This window comes from Folsomia candida, unplaced genomic scaffold, assembly GCF_002217175.1.
Source record: "Folsomia candida strain VU population unplaced genomic scaffold, ASM221717v1 Fcan01_Sc004, whole genome shotgun sequence".
Taxonomy (NCBI): domain Eukaryota; kingdom Metazoa; phylum Arthropoda; class Collembola; order Entomobryomorpha; family Isotomidae; genus Folsomia; species Folsomia candida.
In genome coordinates, this window is record NW_019091196.1 from 12552388 (window position 1) to 12577730 (window position 25343).

The following is a 25343-nucleotide window of genomic DNA, read 5'->3' on the forward strand; positions in this document are numbered from 1 at the left end:
ATAACATGTAAAATATCAGTAATGCTCATTTAACATGGTATTTAGTTAAGTCATCAAAAGTGGTATGATAAATGTGTTAAATAATGTTTTTATTAAATATATTCCAACCTATATATAGTACAGCGTCTATGATTCCAGCATATGCTTAGCTTATTATGCAACACAATCTGCCTGACCTTCAACTAACTGGCTGATAGAACTCGGTTCAACTCAACGTTTTGTATTTATCACATTCATCGATTTATCTCATCTTTACTGCTGTCTTGTGCTTCCTTCCAGTATATAAACCGGCTATTTGGTTAGTACTTTCCAGTCAGAACTCTTGTCATCATCACCTCGGTCTTCCATAAAAATCATCTCTAATTAAAATGGCTTCAACCGTTCGTAAAATTATTACCAGTGCAAAATTGCCAAAGAGCACTCTTCCCTACAGGTACCGATCGATACCATAATAATAATGATCATATTTTAGAATGTCCTAAAATTGTCAAAATTTGTGAAACTATTTTTGGATTTTTTCAGCCCCGGTGTGCTGGTGGACAAGACCTTGTACATTGCTGGGCAGATAGGATGGGACTCTACAGGCAAGGTCGCAGAGGGCATCGAGGCTCAAACCAAATTGGCCTTGGAAAACATGGGCCATGTTCTCGCTGCGGCTGGAGCTACTCACAAAAATGGTACTAAATAGTATCCAATACTAAAATGTGACATGCAAATGATTCAAATTTTCTGAAGAAGGTATTTTGTTTGGTCATTTCCAGTCGTGAAAGTCACGGTGCTTTTGAAGGACATCACTCAATCTGCAGCAATGAATTCAGTCTATACTACTTGTAAGAAAGCGAAATTATGATTGGGTCAGTTCACACGATTTAATAATATGATCTATTTTTAGTCTTTACTGAAAACTACCCAGCCCGAGCTGCTTACGAGGTGGCGAATTTGCCTGTAGTACGTTTCACACAATTATGGATTTTTACATGTATGTGTGCCATAAATTTGAATTTCTATCTAAAAAAATGATCTGTTAATTGCAGGGAGCACTCGTTGAAATCGAAGCTATTGCAATTGTGGGGGACATCGTTGACTCCAAGCTGTAAATTGTCAAAGACCGGTGAAAGTGGAAATACTTTGGAATATTCTCAAATAAAAAAATAAAGCTTTGATTCGAATAAAAAATGTATAGAATGCATTAGATAATAAAATTCTCTGGCTAAAAGAACTCTAAATTCTGTGGGGAGATCAAATTATTAGGGCGCAGGTGGTGGGGCCTCTGTTCCACCACCACCCCCACCTCGGCGAGCTTCTAGTTCTTTCTCCACATTTTCCTTAGCTTTTGCACTGTCCTCTTTCGTGTAGGCGCTGCAAAGGAGTAATCCTTTCATTTGTTTGAAACACTTGTCCTCCAATTTTTCAGGTTTGATGTTACGATGAAGGTTTTGTAAATGGTCTACAAACAAAAATTCAGCAAAACGATTAGAATTATTTGGCATAATATATACTTATCATGCATTGTAGTGAACAAACCCATGCAGAACACGTAGATCAGATCACAATGCGATTTTTCTATCGCGACAATGTCCTCCTGAATTTTTGGGTCTTCTGTGACATCCTCCTCAGGAGAAAGGAGGATTGAATTATTAGCTTTATTTCTGGGGTTGTCCCAGCCCTTAAGGACCAGAGGATTCACTGAGGACCCGTTTCCTCCACCGTTTCCTGCAGACGGTGAAGGTGCATCTGCGGGAGGTGCGGGGGGTGGGTCATCGCCATAAGCTATATTTCGTAGTATTAGATCAAATCTGTGTTTAAAAATTTAGGTGCAACTTGTAACAGAAGAATTTTACCTTGCTGTAAATTTGATACTGAAATCACCACTAAAAATAGTTGAAAAAATCTGCTACACATTTTACAAAAACTTATTACGTGAAAAAACGTATTTGTTTTATGAATAAGATACACTCTAACAGCGTAATAAATGAAACAAAGCATTCTGCTCTGACGTGTTGCATAATACCTGAAAAATGACATTGGAATTAATTTAAATGCATTGCGACAGTGGCCAACTTTCTATTTTTGAATGTTTTGTTTTCCACTATCCATTCACAAACGCGAATCCTAGAAATTTTGGTTTTAGGAATCAAATGCGAAATCATAACTTTTTCAGGCAAAGATTTATTACGAGGGCCAATTGTTGTAGTTGTTTTTATGCGAAATAATAAAGTAATAGCCAATCCCCTTTCAAAGAATTAATTTACCCAATAATGGTTTTACAAAATTCAGAGTTAACCAAAATTGACAATTTTCCGTCATGATTTTTTTAAAGGGCAATGTTGTCCTCGCTCCTGTAGGCTGGCAGTCCTTGACAAACTTCCAACGCACGCACCTATTTTTAATATGTTAAGAGTTCGATTTACAAGAATCCGGCTACAAGTCTGGACTTTTCGAAATAAAATTAATTGTCATGCACCTGTGCTCTGCAGGTCTTGGCGACGGTTTGCATTCCCATCGGGTTGGACTCGTTCTCACGATCTGTGACGAAGAATCAAATCGTTCAAATATGTCCTGACTTTGAAATATGGTTAGAAAATCATCTTTCGTTTTCATTTTGGTTTCGGTTTCGTTTTCGAAAATGGTCATCTTTCGTTACAAAATATGCAAATCTTACCAACGCAGCTCATGTATTCTCCAGCACAATCCACATTGGACACCTGCATGGGTTTGGCATCTGCTCCTGTAAATGAATTGAGGGCAGAAAGGGTTATTTATTTTTAAAGTAATGACGCCCCCCACGACTCTGAATCTCCTTACCTTGGAAGTAGAGACAGACGAGGGGGAGGATGACGGCGAAAATTTGGAAGACTTTCATTTTTCTGCGTATTAGCAAAAAGCTATCGATGAGCTATCGTAAAGTGATGCGATTATTGTGTGTGACCTCTCCTTTCGAGCTCTAAATCGAATGACCGAGTTACTTCCACAAGTATAAACAAGGAACCATTTTGCCAGTGCATTTCAAACAGTTGATTGTACCACGTACGTAGTCGGTAATAAAGCAGTAATTTTTACACTTGAGTATGCATTACATTGGAATTGTTGTACAAAGTGTAGAGTCAAATATAATACCCGGAAGTCTATGAACATAACCAGGAGTAGTTGCGACGTTGAGAGAAATGTGTGTCGATGGTGTAGGCATTCTAATGATGTAAGGGACCTCGATGTGTATGCAGTCGTGATAAAATGTGAGTAAGTACATGAGAGTGATTAGTCACTAAATAATTAGGTGGTGAAAGTTTGCAGGATGCTCATATTACGGAAAAGTTTTGATTTTTAATGCATGAATTTTTTTATTAGTAAGAATTTGTCACTGTGTAACTATTAAAATCCAATCAGAAAAGGTACATTTATAGTATCACGATCGTTTACGAAAAAAAGATGATCTGACCAGCAGACATCAATATCAGTAGGTGTACGGCGATTATTGCGTTTAATATCCAGATGAGACGACTCGGATGGCCGGGGCGGAGTAGGAGGACTTGACCATTGGGGCTTCATAGCTGGCATAGCTGCTTCGGATCAAAGGGGCCTCGTAGGATGGGTAAGCCGCAGCCTCGGCGTGGGCTCGGATAAGCTCGACTGGGACTGGTGGTGGGGTGGGGAGGTGGTCACCGACGGCACGGAATCCATTCTCTGAAAAATATTTAGATAACCCACGATAAGACACGATACAGAGTCAAAGAAGGGTCGTAGTTTTTTACCATCAGCGGTCCAGGTGACCTTGTAGGTGACACCATCGTCTCCGAGGAAGCTGTAGGCTCCGCTCATGACGGAAACTGGTCCTTCCAGATCTCCGGGGAGGCTCTTGAGGTGACCTTCCTCGGTGACGGAGGTACCATCTCCGGAAAGGTGGTCGAAGTTGAAGGTTCCGTAGTTGTCGTCGTTCAAGTTGAATCGGACGATGGGGATGGGAGCCTTCTTCAATTCTGGGACGGCGGCGTATCCGTAGGAGGCGGTCTTGACCTCGGGGGCAGCATAGCTCGAGTAGGAAGCAGTCTTCACGGCTGGGGCTTCGTAGCTCGTGACCTTGATTTCCGGGGTGGAGTATCCACCATAGCTGGCAGCGCAAGCACTGGCGACGCAGACGGCCAAGACGACAAACTGTAAAAATTTTTAAGGGATTTATGAAAATTTTGAAATTTTGAAAAGTTTTCAGAAATTTTTTTTTTTGAAATTTGGTTTACCAATTTCATGATGAGGTAGGAGTTGGTTTAGTTGGTGGGTTGAGGTTGTTGTTGTTGTAGTGAGAGAAGATTGACTTGTGATGCTCTGGACAAGATTTGCTCCCTCTTTTATACCAATTCGAATTCTGGAAAAATGTATGCATTTCGAGGACTGGGAGCAGCAGAGATGAAATATTTAGGTACTTTTGCATTGCATGGCATTGTATACCGAGATAGGATTTGGTATTTGTTGAATAATATTGCCAAGGTCGGTCATTATGATGTTTTCTGTGTACAAGAAGAATTAGGACCTTTATTTTCAGCCTGGTCAGATAAAGGGTTGACCAGTTGAGACTGACAGTGAAGGTGAACCAGATCCAGATTTGAGAGAAGGGTTAGTAACCCTTAGCACGATTCAAGGGTAGGTTTCGTCAACAAGGGATCAACCAAACCACTCGCATAGAGATGATACAAAAACAATTTGAAATGACACCTTGGAAAATCGACGAGTAATCTATTCTTCCATATCCAGGGAATGGCCGTCCTTGTCCTTCATACCAAAGTCAAGCCTCCACAACCCTTATCATGTGGCCAACACGTGATGAGTCTTACAAAGCAAGAGCTTATGGAATTAGTGATAAAAATGTAAAAACGTTTTCTGGAAATTTAAAACTTCGAATAATTAAAATAGTAGACCTAAAACCGAAGGCATTTCAAGGCGTTCAAATTAATATTTATTGAAGAGAAAATCATTTAATTGCAACAATTTGATATAAATAAATTAAATTCTGAATCCTTCCTCCTCCAAATTACTCTGTTTTTGAAGAGCAATCCCATCCTCCTCGCTTTCCTCATCGTCGCCCCCCTCCGTTCCCCCCAAACTGGCCACTTTTCTCCTCAAGCTTTTAATCTGGTTATTTTTCTGAACTAGAATTTTCTTCATATTCATGTAAGCAGACGTTGCTTGGAACTTTTTGTCCAGTTCTTTCTCCGCAAGCAGAAGGTTGGACTGAATTTGTCTCAATTTGTCCTCTCGCGATTCCAAATCTCTTTTTAGTTTCTCCGTCTCTTCAGCAGCTTTGGTCTGACTTACTTCCAATTCTTTGCTTAAAGTGTCCACGGCTTGTTGCACGATTTGAAGCTTTTCCATTGAATCAGACTCATTTTCTTGAAGGAGACTATGCAGCTGAGATTTCAAACGATTGATTTCACCCTGCGCTAAGGAAAGTTCAGATTCGAGCTGTTGTACATCTACTGATTGTGGAGGAGGATTTTTCGAATCCTGAGAAATCAACAAGAGAAATTATTATGAAATTAAGTTAATGGATGAATTATTTAGTGGTAAAATCATTTGTAATTGTGGCACCTGATCTTGGTTTGCAACGTGTGTCCTCAACGAATCATTTTCCATTGTCAACCTTGCAATTTCGGTTTTCAAAGCGGTCGCTACATTCATGTCCTCAACGGGAATAACTTGCTTAGTTTGGGTAACAGTTATGCTCATCTTTTGCGATTCAGATTTTCGTTGCTGTTCTTCCTCAAAAAGTTTTACACAATTCAACAATTCTCTAAATAGTAGATAATTGCAAATAAAAGACTTGTTCATATTATTTATTTATAAACAATTACGAGTAACAAAAAAAATTACCTATTTTCCAACTCTGAAATATTTGCTGATAACGTCAAATGCCATTCTTCCGCTTGGGCTAAAAGCTGCTGGACAAATAAGGTGTTCGTATGAACTCCGTCGGTCAATTCGGTGTCGACCTCGCCACGTACGACATCCTCCAAGTCTGTCAGCAGTGATTTTACTTCATCTCCGGTGTAGGTTTCCGTGCTTCGAACCCTAAATAATTTCAACTATTTGTAAATATTGTAGATTTCTTGGTTCTAAAAATATGTATAATTAATTGCTTGCCTGCAGTTTAATATGCTGCTAAAACAGTAGTCAATCGACTTTAGCCTTTGACCCGTTTGGTATTTACAGAAACGCAAATACTCGGAAATTAGATCACAATGAATCTCGTTTAATTTTATGTGCTTATTGTTCTCCATCGTATAGTTTCTATTTAAGCAATGCGACAATAATTAAAATTATGCGGTAGAGACTAAAAAAGGTAACAAGCTTATGAACAAGTTGGCAGTATGGGCTTGATGTGCGAGTAAATATTGGATTTGCTCTCGTTGCAAAAATCCAATCAACAACCCGTCGCCAGGAAAAACAGAGCGTTGCTACATTTCAATTTAGAGTTGCATAGTACGTATGCACTCAAAAATCATCACATATTTGGAGCATTTCGCAGTTTCATGAGATGTTTTGAGATAAATTACATAACTCTCGATCTGATTTTCATTTGCTTTAATGACACATAAAGATTGGAATCACACTACAATTACGATTACATGTTATTCCCGTTGGTTAGCTGTACTTTCATTCACTTTCAGCATTTCTTCTCAGATATAAAGCTTATTTGAGGGTAGTTGTCACTTTTTGCATTCTTTTTCCATCCGCATTGCAGGTCTAGTACATAAATAAGACTAAAATAATTAAAAATCTGGACAACATTTGGCATCATTTCTTCTTACAGAATGACATGCATGATTACAAACATTATTTGTGGAGTTACATACCTTGGAAAGTAACCCGTGAGCCAACTTGACACAATAACAACACCAATGAGAACCAGGGGGGCTGGTGAAAGCAAAAAGTCACTCGTCTGTGGAATCTATTTTAAATCAGAGTATGTATTATGTCGGTCTCAATTTAAGTTATCATTCAAAAAGCGATTTAGTATGTACATAGCCCACTGCCAATAGTTTTGAATCGCCAAAGTTCGTAACCGTCCCCAATGTTCTAGTCCACAAAACGTTAGCAAAATAGCCGCACGAACTTCCGAGAAATATCTGGAATAGATTAAAACAAGACTTTCTCCTCATAAATACATGCTACAAATTCGAAATCTGTATACGCATTTTTACATCAATGACAAAGTGATGAACGTATTCTTGTTTCAGCAATTGCCTACTCTTCGCCACATATCCAACCATAAGATTTGTTGCTGACCAAGAAAATGAAAAGACGAAGAGAATGTAGATAATTTCCAGAAAGACGGGTAAATTCAGAACTTGAAACTGTCTGACGTTTTCGTAACCGGCATCATTGCTTATTCTGTACTGGAATAATAAGGAGGATAACGCCGCTCCAAGAATTATTCGGGTAGCGAGCCCAGTGGATGATAAGCCTTGGATTCTGTAAAATACAGGAAAATAGCATAGTTGCGCATATATTAAAGAATTAAAAAAAAAGTCTAATTTACAGTAGAATCATCTTTGGGAGGATAAATTTCATGAATTCACAGGATGACGAGAATGTTGATGCTGCAAATTCTTCTATCTGTGCAGTAAGTTCTTCCACGGCAAACTTAAGGGTAAACGGACCCATCCCGTAATTTTAGCAGTAACGAAAAAAAATGAATGAATAAGAATAGTTTTGTGAACGGTCAATTTGTGTAGCAATATACTTGCATATTTCGCTGCCACAGAAATTTGTACCAAACCGTAATACTCAAGAAAATCATCCCTGTACCCTCCAAATCAACATCAAAAAGTGTCCATTTGATTGCTTTATTGGTTAAATACAAATGAAAACACACCAATTACATGTTTACGTACTACATGCAGTTCAATTTAGGTATGTAAAATTAACAGAGTGAATAAAATTGTAGTAAATACGACTGATCATCATAAAGCACACATTCGAATTGGTAAATGACTCCAATGGTACAAAAAATTAAGTAAAATCGACCCCTGCTACACAAGTACATAATTTCACATTGAGTAATATGTATGTAAGAAGCATTTAATTAAACATTCTGCGGCATATTCCATTCCACCTGTCTCTGCTCAGTCAGAGGCATCATCTGCCCCCCACTTCCGCCCACGTCGTAGTACTTTTGCCCAGTTTGTGGCGTTTGGAAAGTTTTTAACTCTCGAATGTAAAGAGAAACTAGAATAATTCCGATGACGCGAAAAAGTACGTTGGCACCTCCCACCACAATGCTCTCCAAATTGGTTTGACCAGCTCCCCCAAAAAAGTTAAGGACAAAGAGGACTGTCAAAATGGCAGAACAAATTCTCCAACAATTCGCAGATCTTAAAGCGTCACTTGGATGTTTTCCCTGAATTGAGAAAATCGTCATCATTTGCATAATTTGCATAATTGGTTAATGCATTTTACAAATCATTATTATTTTTTTTACAAACCTCTTTTGTGCTGATAAGGAGGCGTATGGCTGCAACGAGCATAACAATTTCGAGAATCGCCGCAATTGCAAAGAAAATCCAAAATACGATAACTGTGAGGAATTAAGTATTATAGATTAATTAATTAAAATAATTTTATGCCGTTTGCTTAATAATCATGACATGATAACTACGAACCAATGACTATGAAGAGGACACGCATGGCACCCGTGAATTTTCCATCATCTTTTTCTTGACCTCCAGCAGCCTGAATTTGGAGAAAGTCAGCTTTCGGTTCTTGAGATATGAACCATTCAAATCCGGAAGGTTTCTGATTTTGATTTCGAGTCCTTCCAAAACTATCATGATTTCTTTCCGAATTTCGATTACTTCCAAAATTTAGATCGACTTCTTTCGTCTGTCCTGGATTCCGATTCCTATTGTCAAATCCGAACTCTTCAAAGGGTTTTCTAAACTCGTCCACGTTGTTATTGTCTTCTTTACTCTCGTCATCCTCAAAAGAATCAGCGTTATCGCTATTAGGATAACCCGAATTAATCACTGCATGAGAGTAAGACGAGGAAGACGACTTTCTAAAAGTAAGCCCAAATTTGGCCAGACCACCCCCACCCATTTCCACGAAGGAGGAACAGTCGTCCTTCGTGGAGAGACAAGAGCTGAGAGCCACCGTGAGAAAGAAGAACATGACGAGGAGGTAAATTGAGACGATGGTCATAACCTGTGTGGATGGACATACATACGCAAAAAAATGAGAAATTCATATCAAAATAGTGATCGGTTCGGTAGTTGCTTCAATTTACCAGATCAATTATGGCCACGACTTGCACAGGAAATCTGAACTTGTAATCGGCCATTCTAAAGGTGCGTGCAAATATCCCTGCAACCAAAAAGTACAACATGTATATTACGAGTTGTATGATGTGGGTACATAGGTGGGTATGTATATGCAAATTATCGCCGTAAAATCTGCACACTTGTACCCCAATAGTTTTCCAAAGGTATGTATGAAAAAAGTTACCTGCTGTTGATTGATTAACCTGGAAAAGTGGTCCCGTTTAATACTACGTTCCAAAGTTTGTTACGTACGTGTTTTGTTGTGCCAAGTTTTGTTTGTCATTCTCCCCTTCGTAACAACCAAATGGGAATCAATGAAATGCTGCTCTGTTCTCTCAAACCATTTTCGCCTGGATATAATCAAGCTAATAAAAGTGTAAGGAAGGAGCAGTCTAATAAGGACAACGTTGGGCGTGGGTTCGGACTGTCTCAAAACGCTAAAACTAGCGAAAATGTAATAATGTTTGCATGTTTGACTTTGTTCCACTCGATTCATTCACTACTGACACAGTTTGCTTGCTTGATAAGAGGTCTCCATTACTGTACCATCAAACTATGACTCTTCTGGCGTTATCGATTTGTTGGTAAACTTGTAAAAGTGATGCATCTGCTGCTGCTGCAAATATCTACTTTCTCCGGTATTTGCAGCAGTAATGGTGGTACAGAGTCCGTCCTTGATCTTTTAAGCTGCCAAAATTACATCGTGGTGCCAGAAAGTCGGCCGGAAATGCTGGTCTTGTCGGAGACAGTATTAAAGTGAAAGCAATATTTCTCGTGCTGGAAATGCGGTTCGAGGCAGAAAGAATGTCTCGCGTATAAATAAATTATCCGGTCTATGTGTGTCGTACAAATTAAAGTTGACATTGGGTGGAGGCCTGAGACTGATTGTCCACGAGGCAAAATAATAAGGGAGGCAATTAAACGGAATAATGTTGTCGGATCTGAGACTGATAGGAATTATGTTATGTATTGGGAAACATTTATTTGACACCCAGAATCCACCACAAATAATGAATATTTACAACTCAACTGTCAGTAGTTTAGTAATAAATTTAAGCTTAAGGTACAAAATAATTTTAGAGTAAAATATTTGTAAATATTTTGTGTGGATAACTTTCTTTTTAGATTAATTTTCATTAGTGGGTCTAATACTGCTGTCCAGGAGGCATCATTGGGGCACTTGGCCATGTTTCGTTCGTTGGATGTTTTTGGTTCATTGGTGTATTACCATAATTAATCGGATATTGTCCCGTATTCATCGGGTATCCAGGCTGTTCCACCATCGGATATTGTCCCGCAGAATTGGAAGGATCAGGTTGCTGACTGACCACGTAGCCATCATATTGCGTGTCTCCTGGAAGCTTTTCCCTCATGATTTGGCACAGGAATATGGACACGAGGAGTATTGCAGCCGTGCGAAAACCAATGTTCACCATTCCCAATTGAAATAAGAAATCGGAATAAAGTGCCTGTCGAGTAAAGAAATCTACGACGAATAAAGAGATGAAGATGATGCTGACAATTATCCAGAACTTTAAGGTTCTACTGACGTCGTTACGATGTGCTTCCTGCATTTAGATTAGATGTGAAATATTGAACAAAATACTGTATTTGTGTACAAATATCTGCTAAATATTATGAGTTCAACCTTGTTCGTAGATAGAAACAATCGAACCCCCATAATCAGTACGGCACACTCAATGACCAAGAGTAAAACGGAAAAAATAACCCACAGAATGAGAACTGCAACACATAATAATCGTAATTTGCATAAGTATGTGCAATATTTGTACATATTAAAATTTGTAACGTACAGAAAATCGCAGAGAAAAAAGATGACGGCGATCTACTCTCTTTTTCATGCCTCTCATTAACTTCTTTCCACCATTTCTCGTGATCTTGATGCATGAGTCGTGACCTTTCTTCAAAAGTTAAGGTTTCGCTTGTCATCCAAGTCGTGTCCCTTTCTCGCCCCACGTCAGTCTCCGCTATGCTGCTGGACTCTGACTTTTCAAACGGCCCCATGACGAGTGGGGGCGTAATGTTGTACACGTCCCGAATTATGACCAGGATCACGACGATTGAGACGATGGTCAAAATCTAGTGTGCGAAAGCTATGTAATTTAGTGACATAAGTGATTTAAGGTTAAGTTGTAAGTTAATCTTTACCACGTCAAAAACGGCAACAAGTTTCACCGGAATTCTTAAACAGGCCGTCATCCTGACTTTGGATCGTTATTTGCTTATACTAAACCAGTAATTTATAGAAATTGAAGAGTTTGCTAATACAAGAGATGCAATGTTTACCCAGCGCCGGAGAACTGTGCAGTGTAGTTTGGGATTAGTTCACGTTGTAAAAAAACCTGTCTTTTGGTTCGGGGAATTTTCGGTAAATGCTCCGTTTGCGAACCGAAGTCGTGGTGCATTTAAAAATCGTATCATGTTATAAGACTGAGGAGATTGCATGCGTACAGATTTCATACATCGTTTTATTTATATTTATTGCTGGTTTTGTACAGCATAAAATTACTCAGTCATTATTTACGTAGATTATTAGACACTTATTACGATGAGTCAATGTACATTTCGAAATTCGTAGGATTCTACGACTGACGATGAGTTAGCTTAATGGGTCAATCACTTGCTACATATAAACTTATTAAACCTCTGCTTGGATGAAAAATTAGTCCTGTTAGCTCACAGAATTTTCAGGTCTGGTCCACTCTTCCAACATGTATATTAACTTGTTGTAAACTAAGGTATCTGCATCCTTTGCGTAAAGAAAGTCCGTGTGCGAAAACTTGTCACAGTCAACTCTGTGGTACCCAACGACATTTGGTAATTCTTTGGAAAGCTGTTCCACGGCCTGTAAAAATTAAAATTGAGTTACAAATTTTGCCAATAATTATTACTGGATTTTTATTCGTTATCAAACCTGAGGTCTGCACAGGAGGTCATTTTCGCCATAAAATATGACAGTTGGACAAGTAACTTTGGTCAAGTCATACTTTAACGGGGTGGGTTGCCCGTAAGCTTGCAAATTAGCGTCAGCACTGCCATAGTCGTACTGCTGGAATTCTGAATTGATAAAATACTGGAGGCAATGGATATAAGTTCGGACAGAGGACGAAGAAGGGGTGTGACCAGCCACGACGGGAAGTCCAGGCTAAATAAATAGGTTACGAAAATAATTGTTATGATCAAGTTTAACGGTACATAATTAAAATTAAAGTACTTACCCAGTGAATTTGATCGGGGTTGTAGCCACCCATCAAATACATGCTCATGGTCACAACCTTCGCCGCAAAATACTCTGGATAGGGAAGGAATTTTTTAAACTGTTGAACAAACGGTTTACTCATCAGCTCTCCACCCGTAAAATAGTCTAGAATCGCCTGTTTATAGAGAAAAGTCAATGTAAGTTAACAATAACTAATATAATTGTTCTTCTACTTAATTACGTACTTTCTGCAGTTTGAAGAAGGGGGCGTTAAGGCTGAGAAGTCTGGCCGTAGTCATGTACAAGTAGACCGCAGGGGCGAAGCAGACCAACAGTTTGACCTTTCCGACCAGATTCTCATCCTCATTTATAGCAATCATAAGCTTCGTATTTCCTAAAGAGTGGCCAACATAGTAAAGATTTGGATGACCAGTGGTCGCCAGAATGTGATCGATCACGGCAGGCACGTCCATGGTGCCCATTTCATGGAAGCTGTACGATAAGAAATAAATTATAAACTAATAAGCAGAAACAGTAACATTATTGATTCAGATTAATTTTAAAATCACCTAAAATCCCAAAATTCCTTATCCTGTGCGGACAGCGTTTCATGACCCTTGGAATACGTACAACCTCGACTATTCAGCATCCAAGTGTCATAACCCCGGTCAGCCAACATGTATGCTAAGAAATAGAAAATAATCATGTATGGTACGTGGAGGAAAATTATCACAAAATTTCATAATTCGCAATTACTGAAGCTGGGCTCGGATCTGCTTCCCCTAAAAAGTCCTGTTTTGATGGGTTTTGAGCGTGCACGCACTCTCACCTACTTCTGCACGTAGACATGTGAAATTTTAAACTTTGTCCTAGAGATGCGAAATTTGGCATGCACATGCACCAACATATGCTGCATCATAATCTAACATCAATTCCCGTTCCGTTCGCTATAAATTTTTCAGGAAAAATCAAAAACCAAATGTCACCTCTATTCCGTTTGGTTTTTGATTTTTCCTGAAAAATTTATAGCGAACGGAACGGGAATTGATGTTAGATTATGATGCAGCATATGTTGGTGCATGTGCATGCCAAATTTCGCATCTCTAGGACAAAGTTTAAAATTTCACATGTCTACGTGCAAAAGTAGGTGAGAGTGCGTGCACGCTCAAAACCCATCAAAACAGGACTTTTTAGGGGAAGCAGATCCGAGCCCAGCTTCAGTATGTATGCGAATTTGAATTTAATCCTAGTGGTACCTAAAGCTTTGTCTGGCTCGTGAATAACCCACGCTCCGGCCGAATTTAAGAGTCCATGCGCCAAAAGGACTGGGGGTTTGTCCCCTCGAGAATGGGGGCCTTGACGCCCATGTGGAATTCGAAACAAGTTCAGAATGTATTTATCTTTCGTGACGACCTCGTGAGACTCGAATGGAAATCCATACTTTTGAATGAGCTCGGACTAAAAAAATTGTGTGTTCTTTAATTAGTTGGCATGTTTTAGTAGTTTGTAAAATATATATGCAGTTCACTCTAAAAAATATAGTTAAACGTTTGGAAGGTTTGAACGGCACCCTAAATTCTATATTAAATGCACTATGCTAAATCAGGGCGCATTATAGCAAAAAAGCTTATGTACCCGACGCTAAATCCCGAGTAAACTTTACTTTTTATCGAGTTAATGTTCCTCTGGATTTAGTACAGAACTTGCTTAATACAGAATTTGGAGTGCATTTACTTTTCAAAAGGGTAACACTATTTTTAAGAGTGTTGCACAATTGTTATGCTAAACTCACGCACCACACAGAGCCCAATGTCAGGATTCTTGTAAATGCTGTTGGTCTGATTCTCTTCAGCCGCTTTTGGTTTTTTCTTTGTATTGTTGTTAATACTAGAAGAAGCACATGTGCTCGCTTCCATCACAATTCCGTTGCATGATCCTTGCAGCAACGCTTTCTGGACCGTGGTGGACTTCATGACCATTTTTCGATCACCTGTCACGGCCCCCACAAGTTCGGCGAGAGAGGAGAGAAGGTTCCCTGAAAGTATTTAAAACGATTACAGTAACAAATAAATATGAAAAATATTTCAGAAATTTATTTTACCCAGGGATGAAATCAATCCTTCAGGAAGTCCCATCTTGATTCTGTTTCTTTGTGTGTATCGTTCAAATTTCTATGTCAAAATTGACTGAAACTTATTTTCGTTGCAGATTTTTAGCCCGAGTCAGGGCTTATGGAACCGTCATGTCCGTCCGTCTGTCTGTCCGGCACGATAGAGCCAAAACGGCTGAACCGATTGACTTGAAATTTTTACCATATCCGTATTGGACAAAGTTAGGAAACGAGTTCGAAGATGGGCGAAATCGGTCAAGTGGTTGACCGGTGGGGGTCATCGGAGTGGGTGGGGTATTATGCACCAAAATTTCAAAATTGTCGTAGAAAGCTGAAATTTGGTACAGAGGTTGCTAATGGCTGCTAATAGATAAAAATGACTTCAAGTTGGAAAAATTTTCATCTTGAGTGACCCTAGGGGGTGACCCATACTGATTTTTAAAAATCGTCATATCGAGCTGAAATTTGGTATACGGGTTGTGTGTGGGTCTTAATGGAAGAATATGAAATGAAATTGGTAAAATTTTTATCTGGAGCGACCCTATGGGGTAACCCATACCGATTTTTAGAAAGTGGTTTAAAAAGATGAAATCCAGCACGGTGATACTTAATGGCTTCTCATGAAATAATATGAAGTTAAAAGTTTGCAAAATGCAACCAGAGTGACCCTGGGGGACCCATACCGTTTTAAAAAGTTGTTATTCTCGTCTGAAATTTGGTATGAAGACTAAAAACCACTTCTGGACTATATGCAGCTTTAGTATGTAGGTTAATTCGGACAAGAATTTAGAAGAGGACTGGGACTTATCGAGTCACGGACTCTGTCTCTGACTCGGGCTATATGGAGTCTGCACTGTAGGTTTTTTAATTAGAAAAATCCTTATATTAACTTCATTTCGACAAACCATCAATGAATTTGCAACACACTGCAAGTCCCAATTGCAAAATTTCCGTTGACGACTCCTCCACAATAACAATGCAGTAATTAGCGAACGGTTCCTCGCTCAATTTACAGTGCACACTGCCTTTGCTACCAAACTTTAACTTTTAACTGGCATGAAGTCAAAGGAAGCGAAATCATTGCAATCAAAAGCCGTCGCTTGCTACATATTTACATCTCAACGAGGTGCATAGTACAAGACACGGCTAGATCATGGGTAGATAAACCTTCATGCGAGGGGGTGTCGAGTTGGGGGATGAAAATCGCCAAATGAGGAGCGGGGGGACTGAATTTCTATTTTGGCAGAGATTGGTAGTGGATATCCATGTAATTCATGTATAGGTATTGGCACTGTTATTCTGCAAGTGCGAATTCATACCTAAATAACTGTGTTAAGGATGCATATGCATGCATTGTTGTGGGGATTGGAGGGGTACTTGCTTTACTTTAACTTTTCATTTTAAAATTTATTAGAGCCACTAATGACCATAGGATATCCGTCAGCTTATGGTTGCATAGGTGGCTGTAATTACGCGTACATAAGGTTACAATTTAGACAGGGTAGAAATTGCAAGTATTACTATACGTAGGCGATTAGTGTAACAGGTTTTCGCAGTGTGAGAGTTGATTTTTTTGCATGTTTGACACATGCACATTATGCACTTTTCTTGCATTTTAAGATGCAAGTTAATTCGTTATAGGTATGTACTCTCGTGTTGGTTATCTTTTTCTGTAATAATTGTGAATTTTTGCAAGTCCATCAAGCCGCCAACTTACTTCCTCTCTATCAAAAAATATACAGAAAGTAGATAAAATTCTTGCAATTGTTTACATTTCCTGTTGCCGAATATTTTTTTCGATAGCGATGCAAAATATGAACCCTATTTCACTGGAACTCTTCGTGATTCGAATATTTGCATGTGCCGCAAACAAGCACGCAAAAATAAGTAGGACATTTCAACACGCTTTGTTTGTGGGACAATTGTGGTGGCACAGTCACTGCACTATGTAGAATCACGCTCAATTGCATTGTTGCTGCAATTTTTAAGCCGCATCTAACAAGATACAGAGAAGTCTATCCCGTCGATGCCTATTTTTAGAGAATCTGTATGCATGCACATCGAATAAGCTCACTACAACAATGCAACGAGTAGCTGTGGATTGTGTATCTATGTCCTAGACATGTGATAAGAATATATTACTGTAGTAGTAAGTACATGGATTGACAATGCATTGATACCGTTGGATTGAATGGGGGATGAAAATAATTATGCATGCTAGCTGACAGAGTTTCTGGCTGGTCCACTTTTCCAAGTTGGTATTACAGCCGATTTACTGTAATACAACACGCTGCATAATGATGACGATTCGTTCTTGATAATCTTTTACACTACAACTGAGAAGATAGCACATATTTGCATACAATCAGAATAAAGTGCTATATTAGTTACTTATTTATAGGAAATCAGACAGGATTACACAAGACGTAATTTGCAATTTCAGTCAGTATGCGCTATGCACTATCCGTCCGTGTGCATATGGAATTTCGATATGTAGTTTGCTGCTGGTAATTTTTGTGCTAATTACGGTATTGTCTTTGTTCTTATGCATCCATTCATTCAAGTGTTGGATTTATTAAATATTTCTTGAGCTTTATGTTATGGATATTAGAATGTATGTACAGCATTATGATAAGAAAAAATCACAAATATTTTAAAATCACATCCATCAGATGAACATTGAGCAATTTATCGACATCCTTTGCGCAAATGAAGTCAATATGATTAAAATCTGGCCAATCCACTCGGTGCACCAAAACTACATTCGGCAACTCTTTAGCTAATCGTTCAATGTCCTAAAACACGATAATGTAGAAATTAACTAATTAAATACTATTCATAATTGTAATTATATAATTCTCACTTTGGGTTGGACGCAGTAATCATTATCTCCATAAAATATGGCAACTGGAAAAGTAGCGTTTTCGAATCCGTATTTTGGTGGCTTAGGCTGTCCATACTTTTTCATGTTTTTTGCTCTTCCAAAATCGAATCTTTGAAATTCCTTTGATTTGTAAGCCTGCATGAAGTGATCATACGTCCGAACGGAAATAGACGAGGGAACATTTGCCGCAATGAGTGGAACCATTGGCTATAATATTATTAAACAGGCACTTGTTTGATTGACTTACTAAAAATCTATCTCAATCAGTCAATTCGATAAATAAGTTACCCAGTAGATTTGATCGTGATCCTTGCCGTTGACAATGTCCACCCCAAACCGACTGAACCACGAAGCGTCTCTCACACTCCTTTTGGGACGAAGCCAAACCAAGGGTGAAATTGTCTTTATAAGTTTTATCGAATTTTTCTTCGTGTAAAACTCCCCGTGATAAAGAAATGCCAAAAGTGACTGTGTGCAAAATTATTGTTTTTAAAGTCTAAATGGCGGAAATGTAGTTTTCAAATGTGCAAATAACTACAGTCGTATTGGCTATAACCTTTCTGTCCAAAAAGTCCTGTTTTGATAGGAATCGAGCGTGCACGCGCTCTTCCCAACTTTTGCACGAAATTTTAAACTTTGTCCTAGAGATGCGAAATTTGGCATGCACATGCACCAACATATGCTGCATCATAATATAACATCAATTCCCGTTCCGTTCGCTATAAATTTTTCAGGAAAAATCAAAAACCAAATGTCACCTCTATTCCGTTTGGTTTTTGATTTTTCCTGAAAAATTTATAGCGAACGGAACGGGAATTGATGTTAGATTATGATGCAGCATATGTTGGTGCATGTGCATGCCAAATTTCGCATCTCTACGACAAAGTTTAAAATTTCGTGCAAAAGTTGGGAAGAGCGCATGCACGCTCGATTCCTATCAAAACAGGACTTTTTGGGCAGAAAGGTTATAGCCAATACAACTGTACCATTGGCAAAATTTTCGGCGCCACTGTCAGAACGAGGGTTTTCGCATGACTAATGAATACCGCGGGGGCATAGGCAATCATTAATTTAATTTTAGACGCGATTTCTGGATGGTAAGAAGCAGCCACGAATAGCACGACACATCCCATAGAATGACTACATAAAACATTTGCATACATATTTATTTGCATAATAATACATTAATTAAACTTGAAGGAAAGAACATACCCAAAATAAAATAGTTGATCTTGTCCACTAATTTTCAAAACATAGTTGATAATGGCAGGGATGTCGAACTGGCCCATTTCATTGTAACTGCGCACGTTGCCCATTAATTAATTTAGTAAATCAAGTCATTCGAAGGACTAAATACATGCATAATTATGTTTCTGGTACCTGTACGCCCAAAATTTTTTAGAGGACGCTGACAACTTTACATGTTTCCGAGACGAGGCAGTTCCTCTGGGATTAACGAGGAAACAATCGAACCCTTTGTCGGCGAGTTGATAAGCTGTAAGTCGTTCAAATAAAGATGCATAACATTAATTCTGTTAAATTCAAAATCCGTCGAATTTTTGTAGGATACAAATTACCAAGAACATTTTCGTCCTTATTTAAAAGCCATGGCATAGCACCCATAAAAATTCCCGAGACAAAAAGAGCTACAGGTCTTTTTTGAGATCCATTTTTACAATTTTCTGCAGTTTCCCCTTTTCCATACCGAATTCGAATGACGGATAAAAGATAGCCGTCTTCAGTCTCCACTTCATGGAATTCAGGCTGATAGCCATGGTTGAGCAGAAATTCCTCCTGGAAAATAGCGCAAAGTTAGTTTTAATCAATTTGGGTAATTTGCATATATTATTACACATGATTAGTACTTGGGTTTGTCTTACATGCGTCATGAAAATTTCTGGATTGGTCCATATGGGGTCGCTAGATTTCGGAAATTTATTGGATTTTTTTTTCGTAACTTCCTCAGTAGGTTTTGAATCATTTGGCTGTTTCTTAAAAAGTGATAACTTTGACTTCTTTCGTTCTTTCGCAACTTTTCCATTCGAAACTTCTTCCTCAGAAATGGAAATTATGTTTTCTCCCTTTTTAGCGTCCTCCATTGTATTAGTTGAAAATAAACTTGTAGCACTTGTATATTTACATATGCATAATATGCTTAATTTAGCATGATCTATATATGCATGTTTTCACAAAAATACTCCTAAACTTCTTTCTGGTTAGATTGCACAGTGGTTCAGTTCAGTTTTATTACTATCGGCAATTCATTCGTCTCGAACTAATGTTATACTCGTAATATTAAGTTTCTATGCTTATACTTGACCCCGAACTGAGTAAGTAGTTTATATGTTTATGGAGAAAAAACCATTGATGGCGAATTTTGGCAGATGTACGAAGATGTAAGAAGATACACAGATTTACAACTGAAGAACCTTATGTATTTGTACCAATATTGCGTAACCCGGCTGACAGAATCAGCATCAGTGTTAAATATTCGCCGAGTATAAAGTCTTCGGTTCATCAGCAATGAATGCCGACTAAAATCCCAAGCACTCACAAATGTCCACAATGAAAATCTACACTTTACACTCCACTACATACAACTTTGTAGATACTACTTCGAGCAAAATGGACAAAGTTGCATACCTAAAGGTGCTTATGAAATGAAGCAAATTTTTGCAAATCGCTAATTCACATCGAAATCTCAAGGTGAGTTAGGTTTAAGTTTTACGACGTCAATCAGGCTGCACAAGTGCTTAGCACCTACATATTTGTAGGAAGGTAATTGGCTTGTGTAACAATGTCCAGTCCATCTGCGAGATGTACGCTGACAAGTAAAGACTAAATATTCTATTAACATTTCGTAGCGCAGGTTGTACATATCTACCTGTCGTACCATAAAACCTGTTCCACCATTACAGTACAAACCAACCTATTACCTGGTAGCCTGCAGAAGATTATGAGATTGTTTATACCGGAAGTAAGTGAAAAAAAGCTCCTTGGTCGGGATTAAATTAAATTACTAACGAGACATGAAAGTATGAAAACAATGCTTGCATTTCTTGAGGAGGAAAAATGAGCGAATTCACCACCACAAAAAAAACCTGCTTTTTCGCAAAAAGCAGGTTTAACCTTTAAAGTTTTAAGACACGCAATACAATAGCTCAAAATCCATAATCTGATTCATTATTTAAGCTTTGACTGCCATTCATTAGGGTAAATTCATTAGCTCTAAAAGCCAGGAAAATAAGAATATAAATAAATAACAAGGTTTACAATCTGTTTTACTTTATACGCAAAACATGACGAGTTTCGATGAATATAATGAAATGACGCAGGAAAATTGTATTTACCAAGTTATCTAGTTCAAGTGCAGGTTACACTGACGCTTTTGCTTGTTTGTTGTGATTTGAACTTGTTTTACATATGTATGTACATACGCAAGAATAAAAATACACAATTTGCATGATGTTATATTGTGAATAACCTCGTGCCAATACTTCCTATTTTTTTGGAATGCCAGCAACAAAGTTATCCAGCTTGATTGCTTTATAAAGAATTTCCTTTTCCACGCTTATTTCTATGTACTTACGTGTGCCTAAGAGTTTAAGTTCATGGTACCTCTGGCCAGCAATCGTGCCCTTGTCGATACTCAACAAAAAAATCCACTCCACCTTGAATCACTTTTATCCTTCATTATGCAATTTCCATTTTTTCTCCAAATCTCACCAGCCTTAATTAATTGCAGTATAGGTAACTTCTAACGAGTAATGGGAACAAAAAATGGGCACTGGGAAATTGTAGGTAAGATATGCACGCATTGCGAATTTGAAATTCAAATGGTAAATTGGTCAACACTGTTTTTTTGCAATCTCATCAAACAATACTTGACAAATGTTTGTGTGAGCAAATATTTGGACACTCTTAAAGACTGACAACTTTATTTTTAGCGTCTTTGATTGAATATATGTAATACTTGGGATTAATTGCAACATCTGCCACCTCCTCCTGGTAGGCGATGTTTATTTAAATGCAATGCAATCCGAAGGTCAAGCAGTGATATGAAACTGAGCGTTCTGTTTCCAAGATGGAGATATTTATAAATAAGTATTCAAATTAAATCAGGTTTTTATTCGTGTCTATAATTGATTGATGAGCGTGCATAGTTGTGCAGCCAAAAAAAGGTATTTTATTCAAGAATGGACATTGGACCTCAAATATCGAAATGCATACTTAAATGTATACCTGCATAAATTAAGATAGATGTGCACGTGCATTAAATAATCGACATATTACATATCAAATGCGGTAATATTTAGTAAGTGCATGATTAGATTACCATTGTCTTGATCATCACGGTACTCCTCCTTCATGGATATTTATGTAATTTGCAGAAGGAGAATTTAATGACACGGAGAATTCCAATTAAAAAATAATAACGACAAGGAAAATATGAAAAAATATCTTTGGACAACTCTTCTCTCTCATTTATTAAATAAAAGCTCGCTTAAGTAATTACAAAAATGCGTTCTTTCCATTCACATGAAAAGGTAATAAATTCAACATAAAATAACTTAATTACAACATAAATAATTTACTCTTTAATTTTCGAATCTCTCAAAATCTGAATCACTCTTTTGAACACAATTTCGTGTGCACGTTTTCCCAGCATAAAATCGACATGGGAAAAGTCGTCGTCATTGATGTAATACTGTCCGACCAGGTTGGGCAGTTGTTTACTCAGGGTCAGCACGTCCTAATTGATTGGTAAAATATTGTGGGTATAATAACTCTGGAGAATAATACATATTCATAAATGGCTGATCAGTTACCAATGGACGACACAGTTCGTCACCCTCCGAGCAGAAAGTTGCCACTGGGACGTTAATTTTTGAAAAGTCATAAATTGGTGGCTTCGGTTGGCCGTACGCCTTCATGTTTCCAGCCCTTCCGTAATTATACTGTCTGGCCTTGTTCGTATGATAACATTGGAGCCCGTGACAAAATAGCTTCAGCGAAGTGGGACAGGGCCACTCACGGGACAAGATACGAAGACGTTCCTGTACGAGAAGAGGAATAAAGAGTGATGGACTTACTGGAATTAATTTGATAATAAATAAATCAGAGTTACTTACCTTCTCAATCCCAGATTTTCCAAAGGCTCCAGTAAAACCCCCAAAAAATTTGATAGCCCAAGCCCCCAAACGGTCCCTTTTGGATTTTAGGACAATGTATTTCACCGACTTTGCTGCAGGTTCATTTGCAATCTCCCTTCTTCTGATGAATTTGCTGGACCCCTGTGTAATAAATGCATACATATTTGCAAATTGTCTATTTTACTTTTGATTTCCTCTTATTAGTCAGATAGGATTTTCACTTACCACGAAATTGCCAAGTAGTATGATCGGTCTGAACCCCATATTTCGAATATGTTTCCCATAGACTGCCGGAGCGAGGGCTATCATGGTGTCGACTTTTGAGCAATATTCAGGTTTGGTGGACATTAGGACAAGGAATACAGAGCAACCCATAGAATGACCAATGTACGTCAGAGATGTGTTGTCCGTTGTTGTCAGGATGTAATCAATGATTGTTGGTAGATCAATTACTGCAATTTCATGAAATCTGGAACCAAACAGCGTCTTTGTCAATTGGGAAAATAATGTTGGCATTCATAATTTGCATAATCGATAAATTAATTTATGTAGCTTACGAAAAATCCCAATAACTTTTTGAACTGGTTGATAACGAGACATGTTTTCTGGACGAAGCTGTCCCTCGAAGATTTGGGAGCCAGCAGTCATATCCTTCCTCCAACAATTTATAGGCTGAAAAAAATATCATAAATTTTAACGACTATTTATTTCATGAAAATGTACAACTTTTCACACTTACGTAAACCAGCTTCTGAAGAAATCATACACCAGTTTTCTGCCTGACAGAGTAAGCCGTGTACTAAAAGTGCTACAGGCTTTTTCTCAGGTACTGGAAGTTTGACCGTGTGACCCTCAATCTCATTATTCCTTTTGAATAGTCGACACAAATTCAAAATATATCCGTCCGACGTGACTATTTCATGGTTTTCTGTGTAATATCCTTGCTCCTCTAAGAAATGAGTGCTTTCCTTCCTCTTTTCTTTTTTGACATGTTTTTCAGCCATTTCGAGTGCATCCGGTGGATCAAAAAATGAAAACAGTTGATCGAAAAATGACGAACTTTTCAGAACCAGAACTGCTCCCGACGAAACCAGAATAGCACTGATTTATTCAGATTGTAGAATTTAGATATTGTAATTCGTGGCCTGGGAATTCTTTCAGCATTAATTTTAATAATCTGTTTAGAATATTGCGAAATTATTGTATGTATGCATGCAGCCGATCCTCCGATGAAAGAATGCGCATAAAATTGAAAATTTTCTGGTTTTATATTTATAAATATTATCCAGCCAGAGCACATCCTTGATCCTAGGTTACTATTTATCACAGAAGAACAACCATGAGAGCTTGATATCCGCTTGTGTAAAACCATAAATCTGATCCAAATAATTCGCACAATAATATCACAACACAACGCACTTATAAAAATATCTCATCCTCCCAGGATCCAGACCAACATACAAACACAAAGCTGTAGTTATTATTGCAGAAATAGCGAAACAGGTATTTTCCGTATTCATGTAATCTTCATTACGAAGACAAACATCGCTTTATTACTCGGTATTGAGATCTGCATAACCAAGATAGTGACGCTCTTACAAAGAAAAATACCTGCAAGTTCACTTCATGCTCAACAATGCAACAACACGACCACTTTACTTTAATAAGATTTCTACCTGACCACAATGCATGCTCGTATCTGTAACAATCTTCTTCCCAGAATAACGTCCGTCCGTCCGCTAATTACCAACAGTCCACTGGATAAAAACTCTCGTATGAAAAGCCAACGTATTCGTGTTTGCTAAACTAGCTCACCTTTTACACTCTGTATAAATATCTTTGTCTTATGGTATTGTTTGTTTTGTGGGGAAGCTTATTTGCACAGTTAAAGGTGGCGTCTATCACGTAGGTAAAAGGTTTCTTGAGAGATTAATTGGTTGCTTGATAACTTTTATAGCCTCGCTGAGAATACGTAGACGAACGTGTCGGACAATTATTAGATATGCATATGTACGTATAGCACTACTGGCTGGAGTTATTATTACACTTGGTTCGTCTCACGAACTCTGGGATGAGAATTGCATGGTATTTCAGCAAAGTGAGATTCGTATGGGCGTAAGAAAGTGGAGATTGGTAGCAGATGACCTTTCCGTCCATCATTCGTTGCTATGTACATACGAAAGGAAGGGTTGACTACGAGACTTTTTGGGAAGGTGAGACTGATGAATGCAGTATTATGCAATTGCACATAGTGACCTTTAACGTGGAATTAATGGAGGTAGGCGAAATTGCAGATAGAGAAGATCTTCTACGTATGCAGTGGTGGACCTATGTCGCAGTTATTGTATTTACATATACACAAAGGATGACCATTAAGATACAGCACCTGATAATGACATTCTTTGGCAGTACTTAAAGAATTATGAGTTATGCAATGCATTAATTTATGTGTCTTTGTAACTGATGATGAATTAAAGAATTGCCCGGCTTATGAAGGTTTATGTAGTATAAGGCGATTATGTCCTGAACAATGCAATCTGTACACATTTATAAGGAACGGGGAAAGATTTATTGTGTATTTCACACAATTTTACCCAATCGCTCAATGGACATATATATCCATACGTATGTATATCCATCCATCCCAATTGATAAGCTGGATTATTAT

The 25343-nt window shown here is 38.1% G+C and overlaps 8 protein-coding genes and 1 long non-coding RNA gene across 13 annotated transcripts; 1 reads left to right on the forward strand and 8 right to left on the reverse strand.

The window, feature by feature from the left end:
- Positions 1-235: 235 nt before the first annotated feature.
- Positions 236-1226, forward strand: LOC110848914 (2-iminobutanoate/2-iminopropanoate deaminase). Its single transcript, XM_022096266.2, has 5 exons — positions 236-433; positions 523-677; positions 762-830; positions 893-948; positions 1035-1226. The coding sequence occupies exons 1-5, from the start codon at positions 369-371 to the stop codon at positions 1095-1097; spliced, it is 408 nt and encodes a 135-aa protein (XP_021951958.1). The 5' UTR covers positions 236-368; the 3' UTR covers positions 1098-1226.
- Positions 1227-3333: 2107 nt separating this feature from the next.
- Positions 3334-4351, reverse strand: LOC110848910 (endocuticle structural glycoprotein SgAbd-4). The gene is made up of 3 exons (XM_022096262.2): positions 4233-4351; positions 3750-4149; positions 3334-3681 (listed from the first exon to the last, which is right to left on the reverse strand). Exons 1-3 carry the CDS (start codon positions 4239-4241, stop codon positions 3479-3481), a joined length of 612 nt encoding a protein of 203 aa, XP_021951954.1. The 5' UTR covers positions 4242-4351; the 3' UTR covers positions 3334-3478.
- A 571-nt stretch (positions 4352-4922) lies between these two features.
- LOC110849182 (leucine zipper transcription factor-like protein 1) lies at positions 4923-6359 on the reverse strand. Its single transcript, XM_035851284.1, has 4 exons — positions 6130-6359; positions 5860-6057; positions 5578-5779; positions 4923-5493 (listed from the first exon to the last, which is right to left on the reverse strand). The coding sequence occupies exons 1-4, from the start codon at positions 6264-6266 to the stop codon at positions 4993-4995; spliced, it is 1038 nt and encodes a 345-aa protein (XP_035707177.1). The 5' UTR covers positions 6267-6359; the 3' UTR covers positions 4923-4992.
- Positions 6360-6555: 196 nt separating this feature from the next.
- LOC110848042 lies at positions 6556-7819 on the reverse strand. Its single transcript, XR_004834546.1, has 4 exons — positions 7529-7819; positions 7191-7461; positions 6843-7115; positions 6556-6732 (listed from the first exon to the last, which is right to left on the reverse strand). It is a non-coding gene; the product is annotated as an uncharacterized LOC110848042 (long non-coding RNA).
- LOC118435163 lies at positions 7820-9792 on the reverse strand. The gene is made up of 5 exons (XM_035850638.1): positions 9493-9792; positions 9275-9351; positions 8652-9192; positions 8475-8566; positions 7820-8389 (listed from the first exon to the last, which is right to left on the reverse strand). Exons 2-5 carry the CDS (start codon positions 9326-9328, stop codon positions 8075-8077), a joined length of 1002 nt encoding a protein of 333 aa, XP_035706531.1. The 5' UTR covers positions 9329-9351; positions 9493-9792; the 3' UTR covers positions 7820-8074.
- A 473-nt stretch (positions 9793-10265) lies between these two features.
- LOC110849365 lies at positions 10266-11648 on the reverse strand. Of its 2 annotated transcripts, none has more exons than XM_035851280.1 (4): positions 11478-11648; positions 11123-11408; positions 10957-11051; positions 10266-10876 (listed from the first exon to the last, which is right to left on the reverse strand). In XM_035851280.1, the coding sequence occupies exons 1-4, from the start codon at positions 11526-11528 to the stop codon at positions 10454-10456; spliced, it is 855 nt and encodes a 284-aa protein (XP_035707173.1). In that variant the 5' UTR covers positions 11529-11648; the 3' UTR covers positions 10266-10453. The 2 variants fall into 2 exon arrangements, with proteins under 2 accessions (XP_035707173.1, XP_021952462.2); XM_022096770.2 differs by having other exon boundaries at positions 11123-11422.
- A 129-nt stretch (positions 11649-11777) lies between these two features.
- LOC110848724 (lipase member K) lies at positions 11778-15758 on the reverse strand. 4 transcript variants are annotated; one of them, XM_035851277.1, is made up of 9 exons: positions 15544-15758; positions 14630-14699; positions 14325-14563; positions 13785-13986; positions 13098-13212; positions 12774-13020; positions 12548-12703; positions 12244-12474; positions 11778-12174 (listed from the first exon to the last, which is right to left on the reverse strand). In XM_035851277.1, exons 1-9 carry the CDS (start codon positions 15544-15546, stop codon positions 12001-12003), a joined length of 1437 nt encoding a protein of 478 aa, XP_035707170.1. In that variant the 5' UTR covers positions 15547-15758; the 3' UTR covers positions 11778-12000. The 4 variants fall into 4 exon arrangements, with proteins under 4 accessions (XP_035707170.1, XP_035707172.1, XP_035707171.1 ...); XM_035851279.1 differs by having other exon boundaries at positions 14630-14714; XM_035851278.1 differs by having other exon boundaries at positions 14630-14720.
- Positions 15759-17188: 1430 nt separating this feature from the next.
- On the reverse strand, positions 17189-20627 carry LOC110848551 (gastric triacylglycerol lipase). The gene is made up of 8 exons (XM_022095797.2): positions 19403-20627; positions 19100-19316; positions 18903-19017; positions 18735-18821; positions 18509-18662; positions 17811-17990; positions 17502-17729; positions 17189-17433 (listed from the first exon to the last, which is right to left on the reverse strand). The coding sequence occupies exons 1-8, from the start codon at positions 19619-19621 to the stop codon at positions 17281-17283; spliced, it is 1353 nt and encodes a 450-aa protein (XP_021951489.1). The 5' UTR covers positions 19622-20627; the 3' UTR covers positions 17189-17280.
- A 1353-nt stretch (positions 20628-21980) lies between these two features.
- Positions 21981-24582, reverse strand: LOC110848552 (lipase 1). Its single transcript, XM_022095798.2, has 6 exons — positions 23415-24582; positions 23233-23347; positions 22901-23144; positions 22655-22816; positions 22352-22579; positions 21981-22275 (listed from the first exon to the last, which is right to left on the reverse strand). The coding sequence occupies exons 1-6, from the start codon at positions 23677-23679 to the stop codon at positions 22114-22116; spliced, it is 1176 nt and encodes a 391-aa protein (XP_021951490.1). The 5' UTR covers positions 23680-24582; the 3' UTR covers positions 21981-22113.
- Positions 24583-25343: the final 761 nt, after the last annotated feature.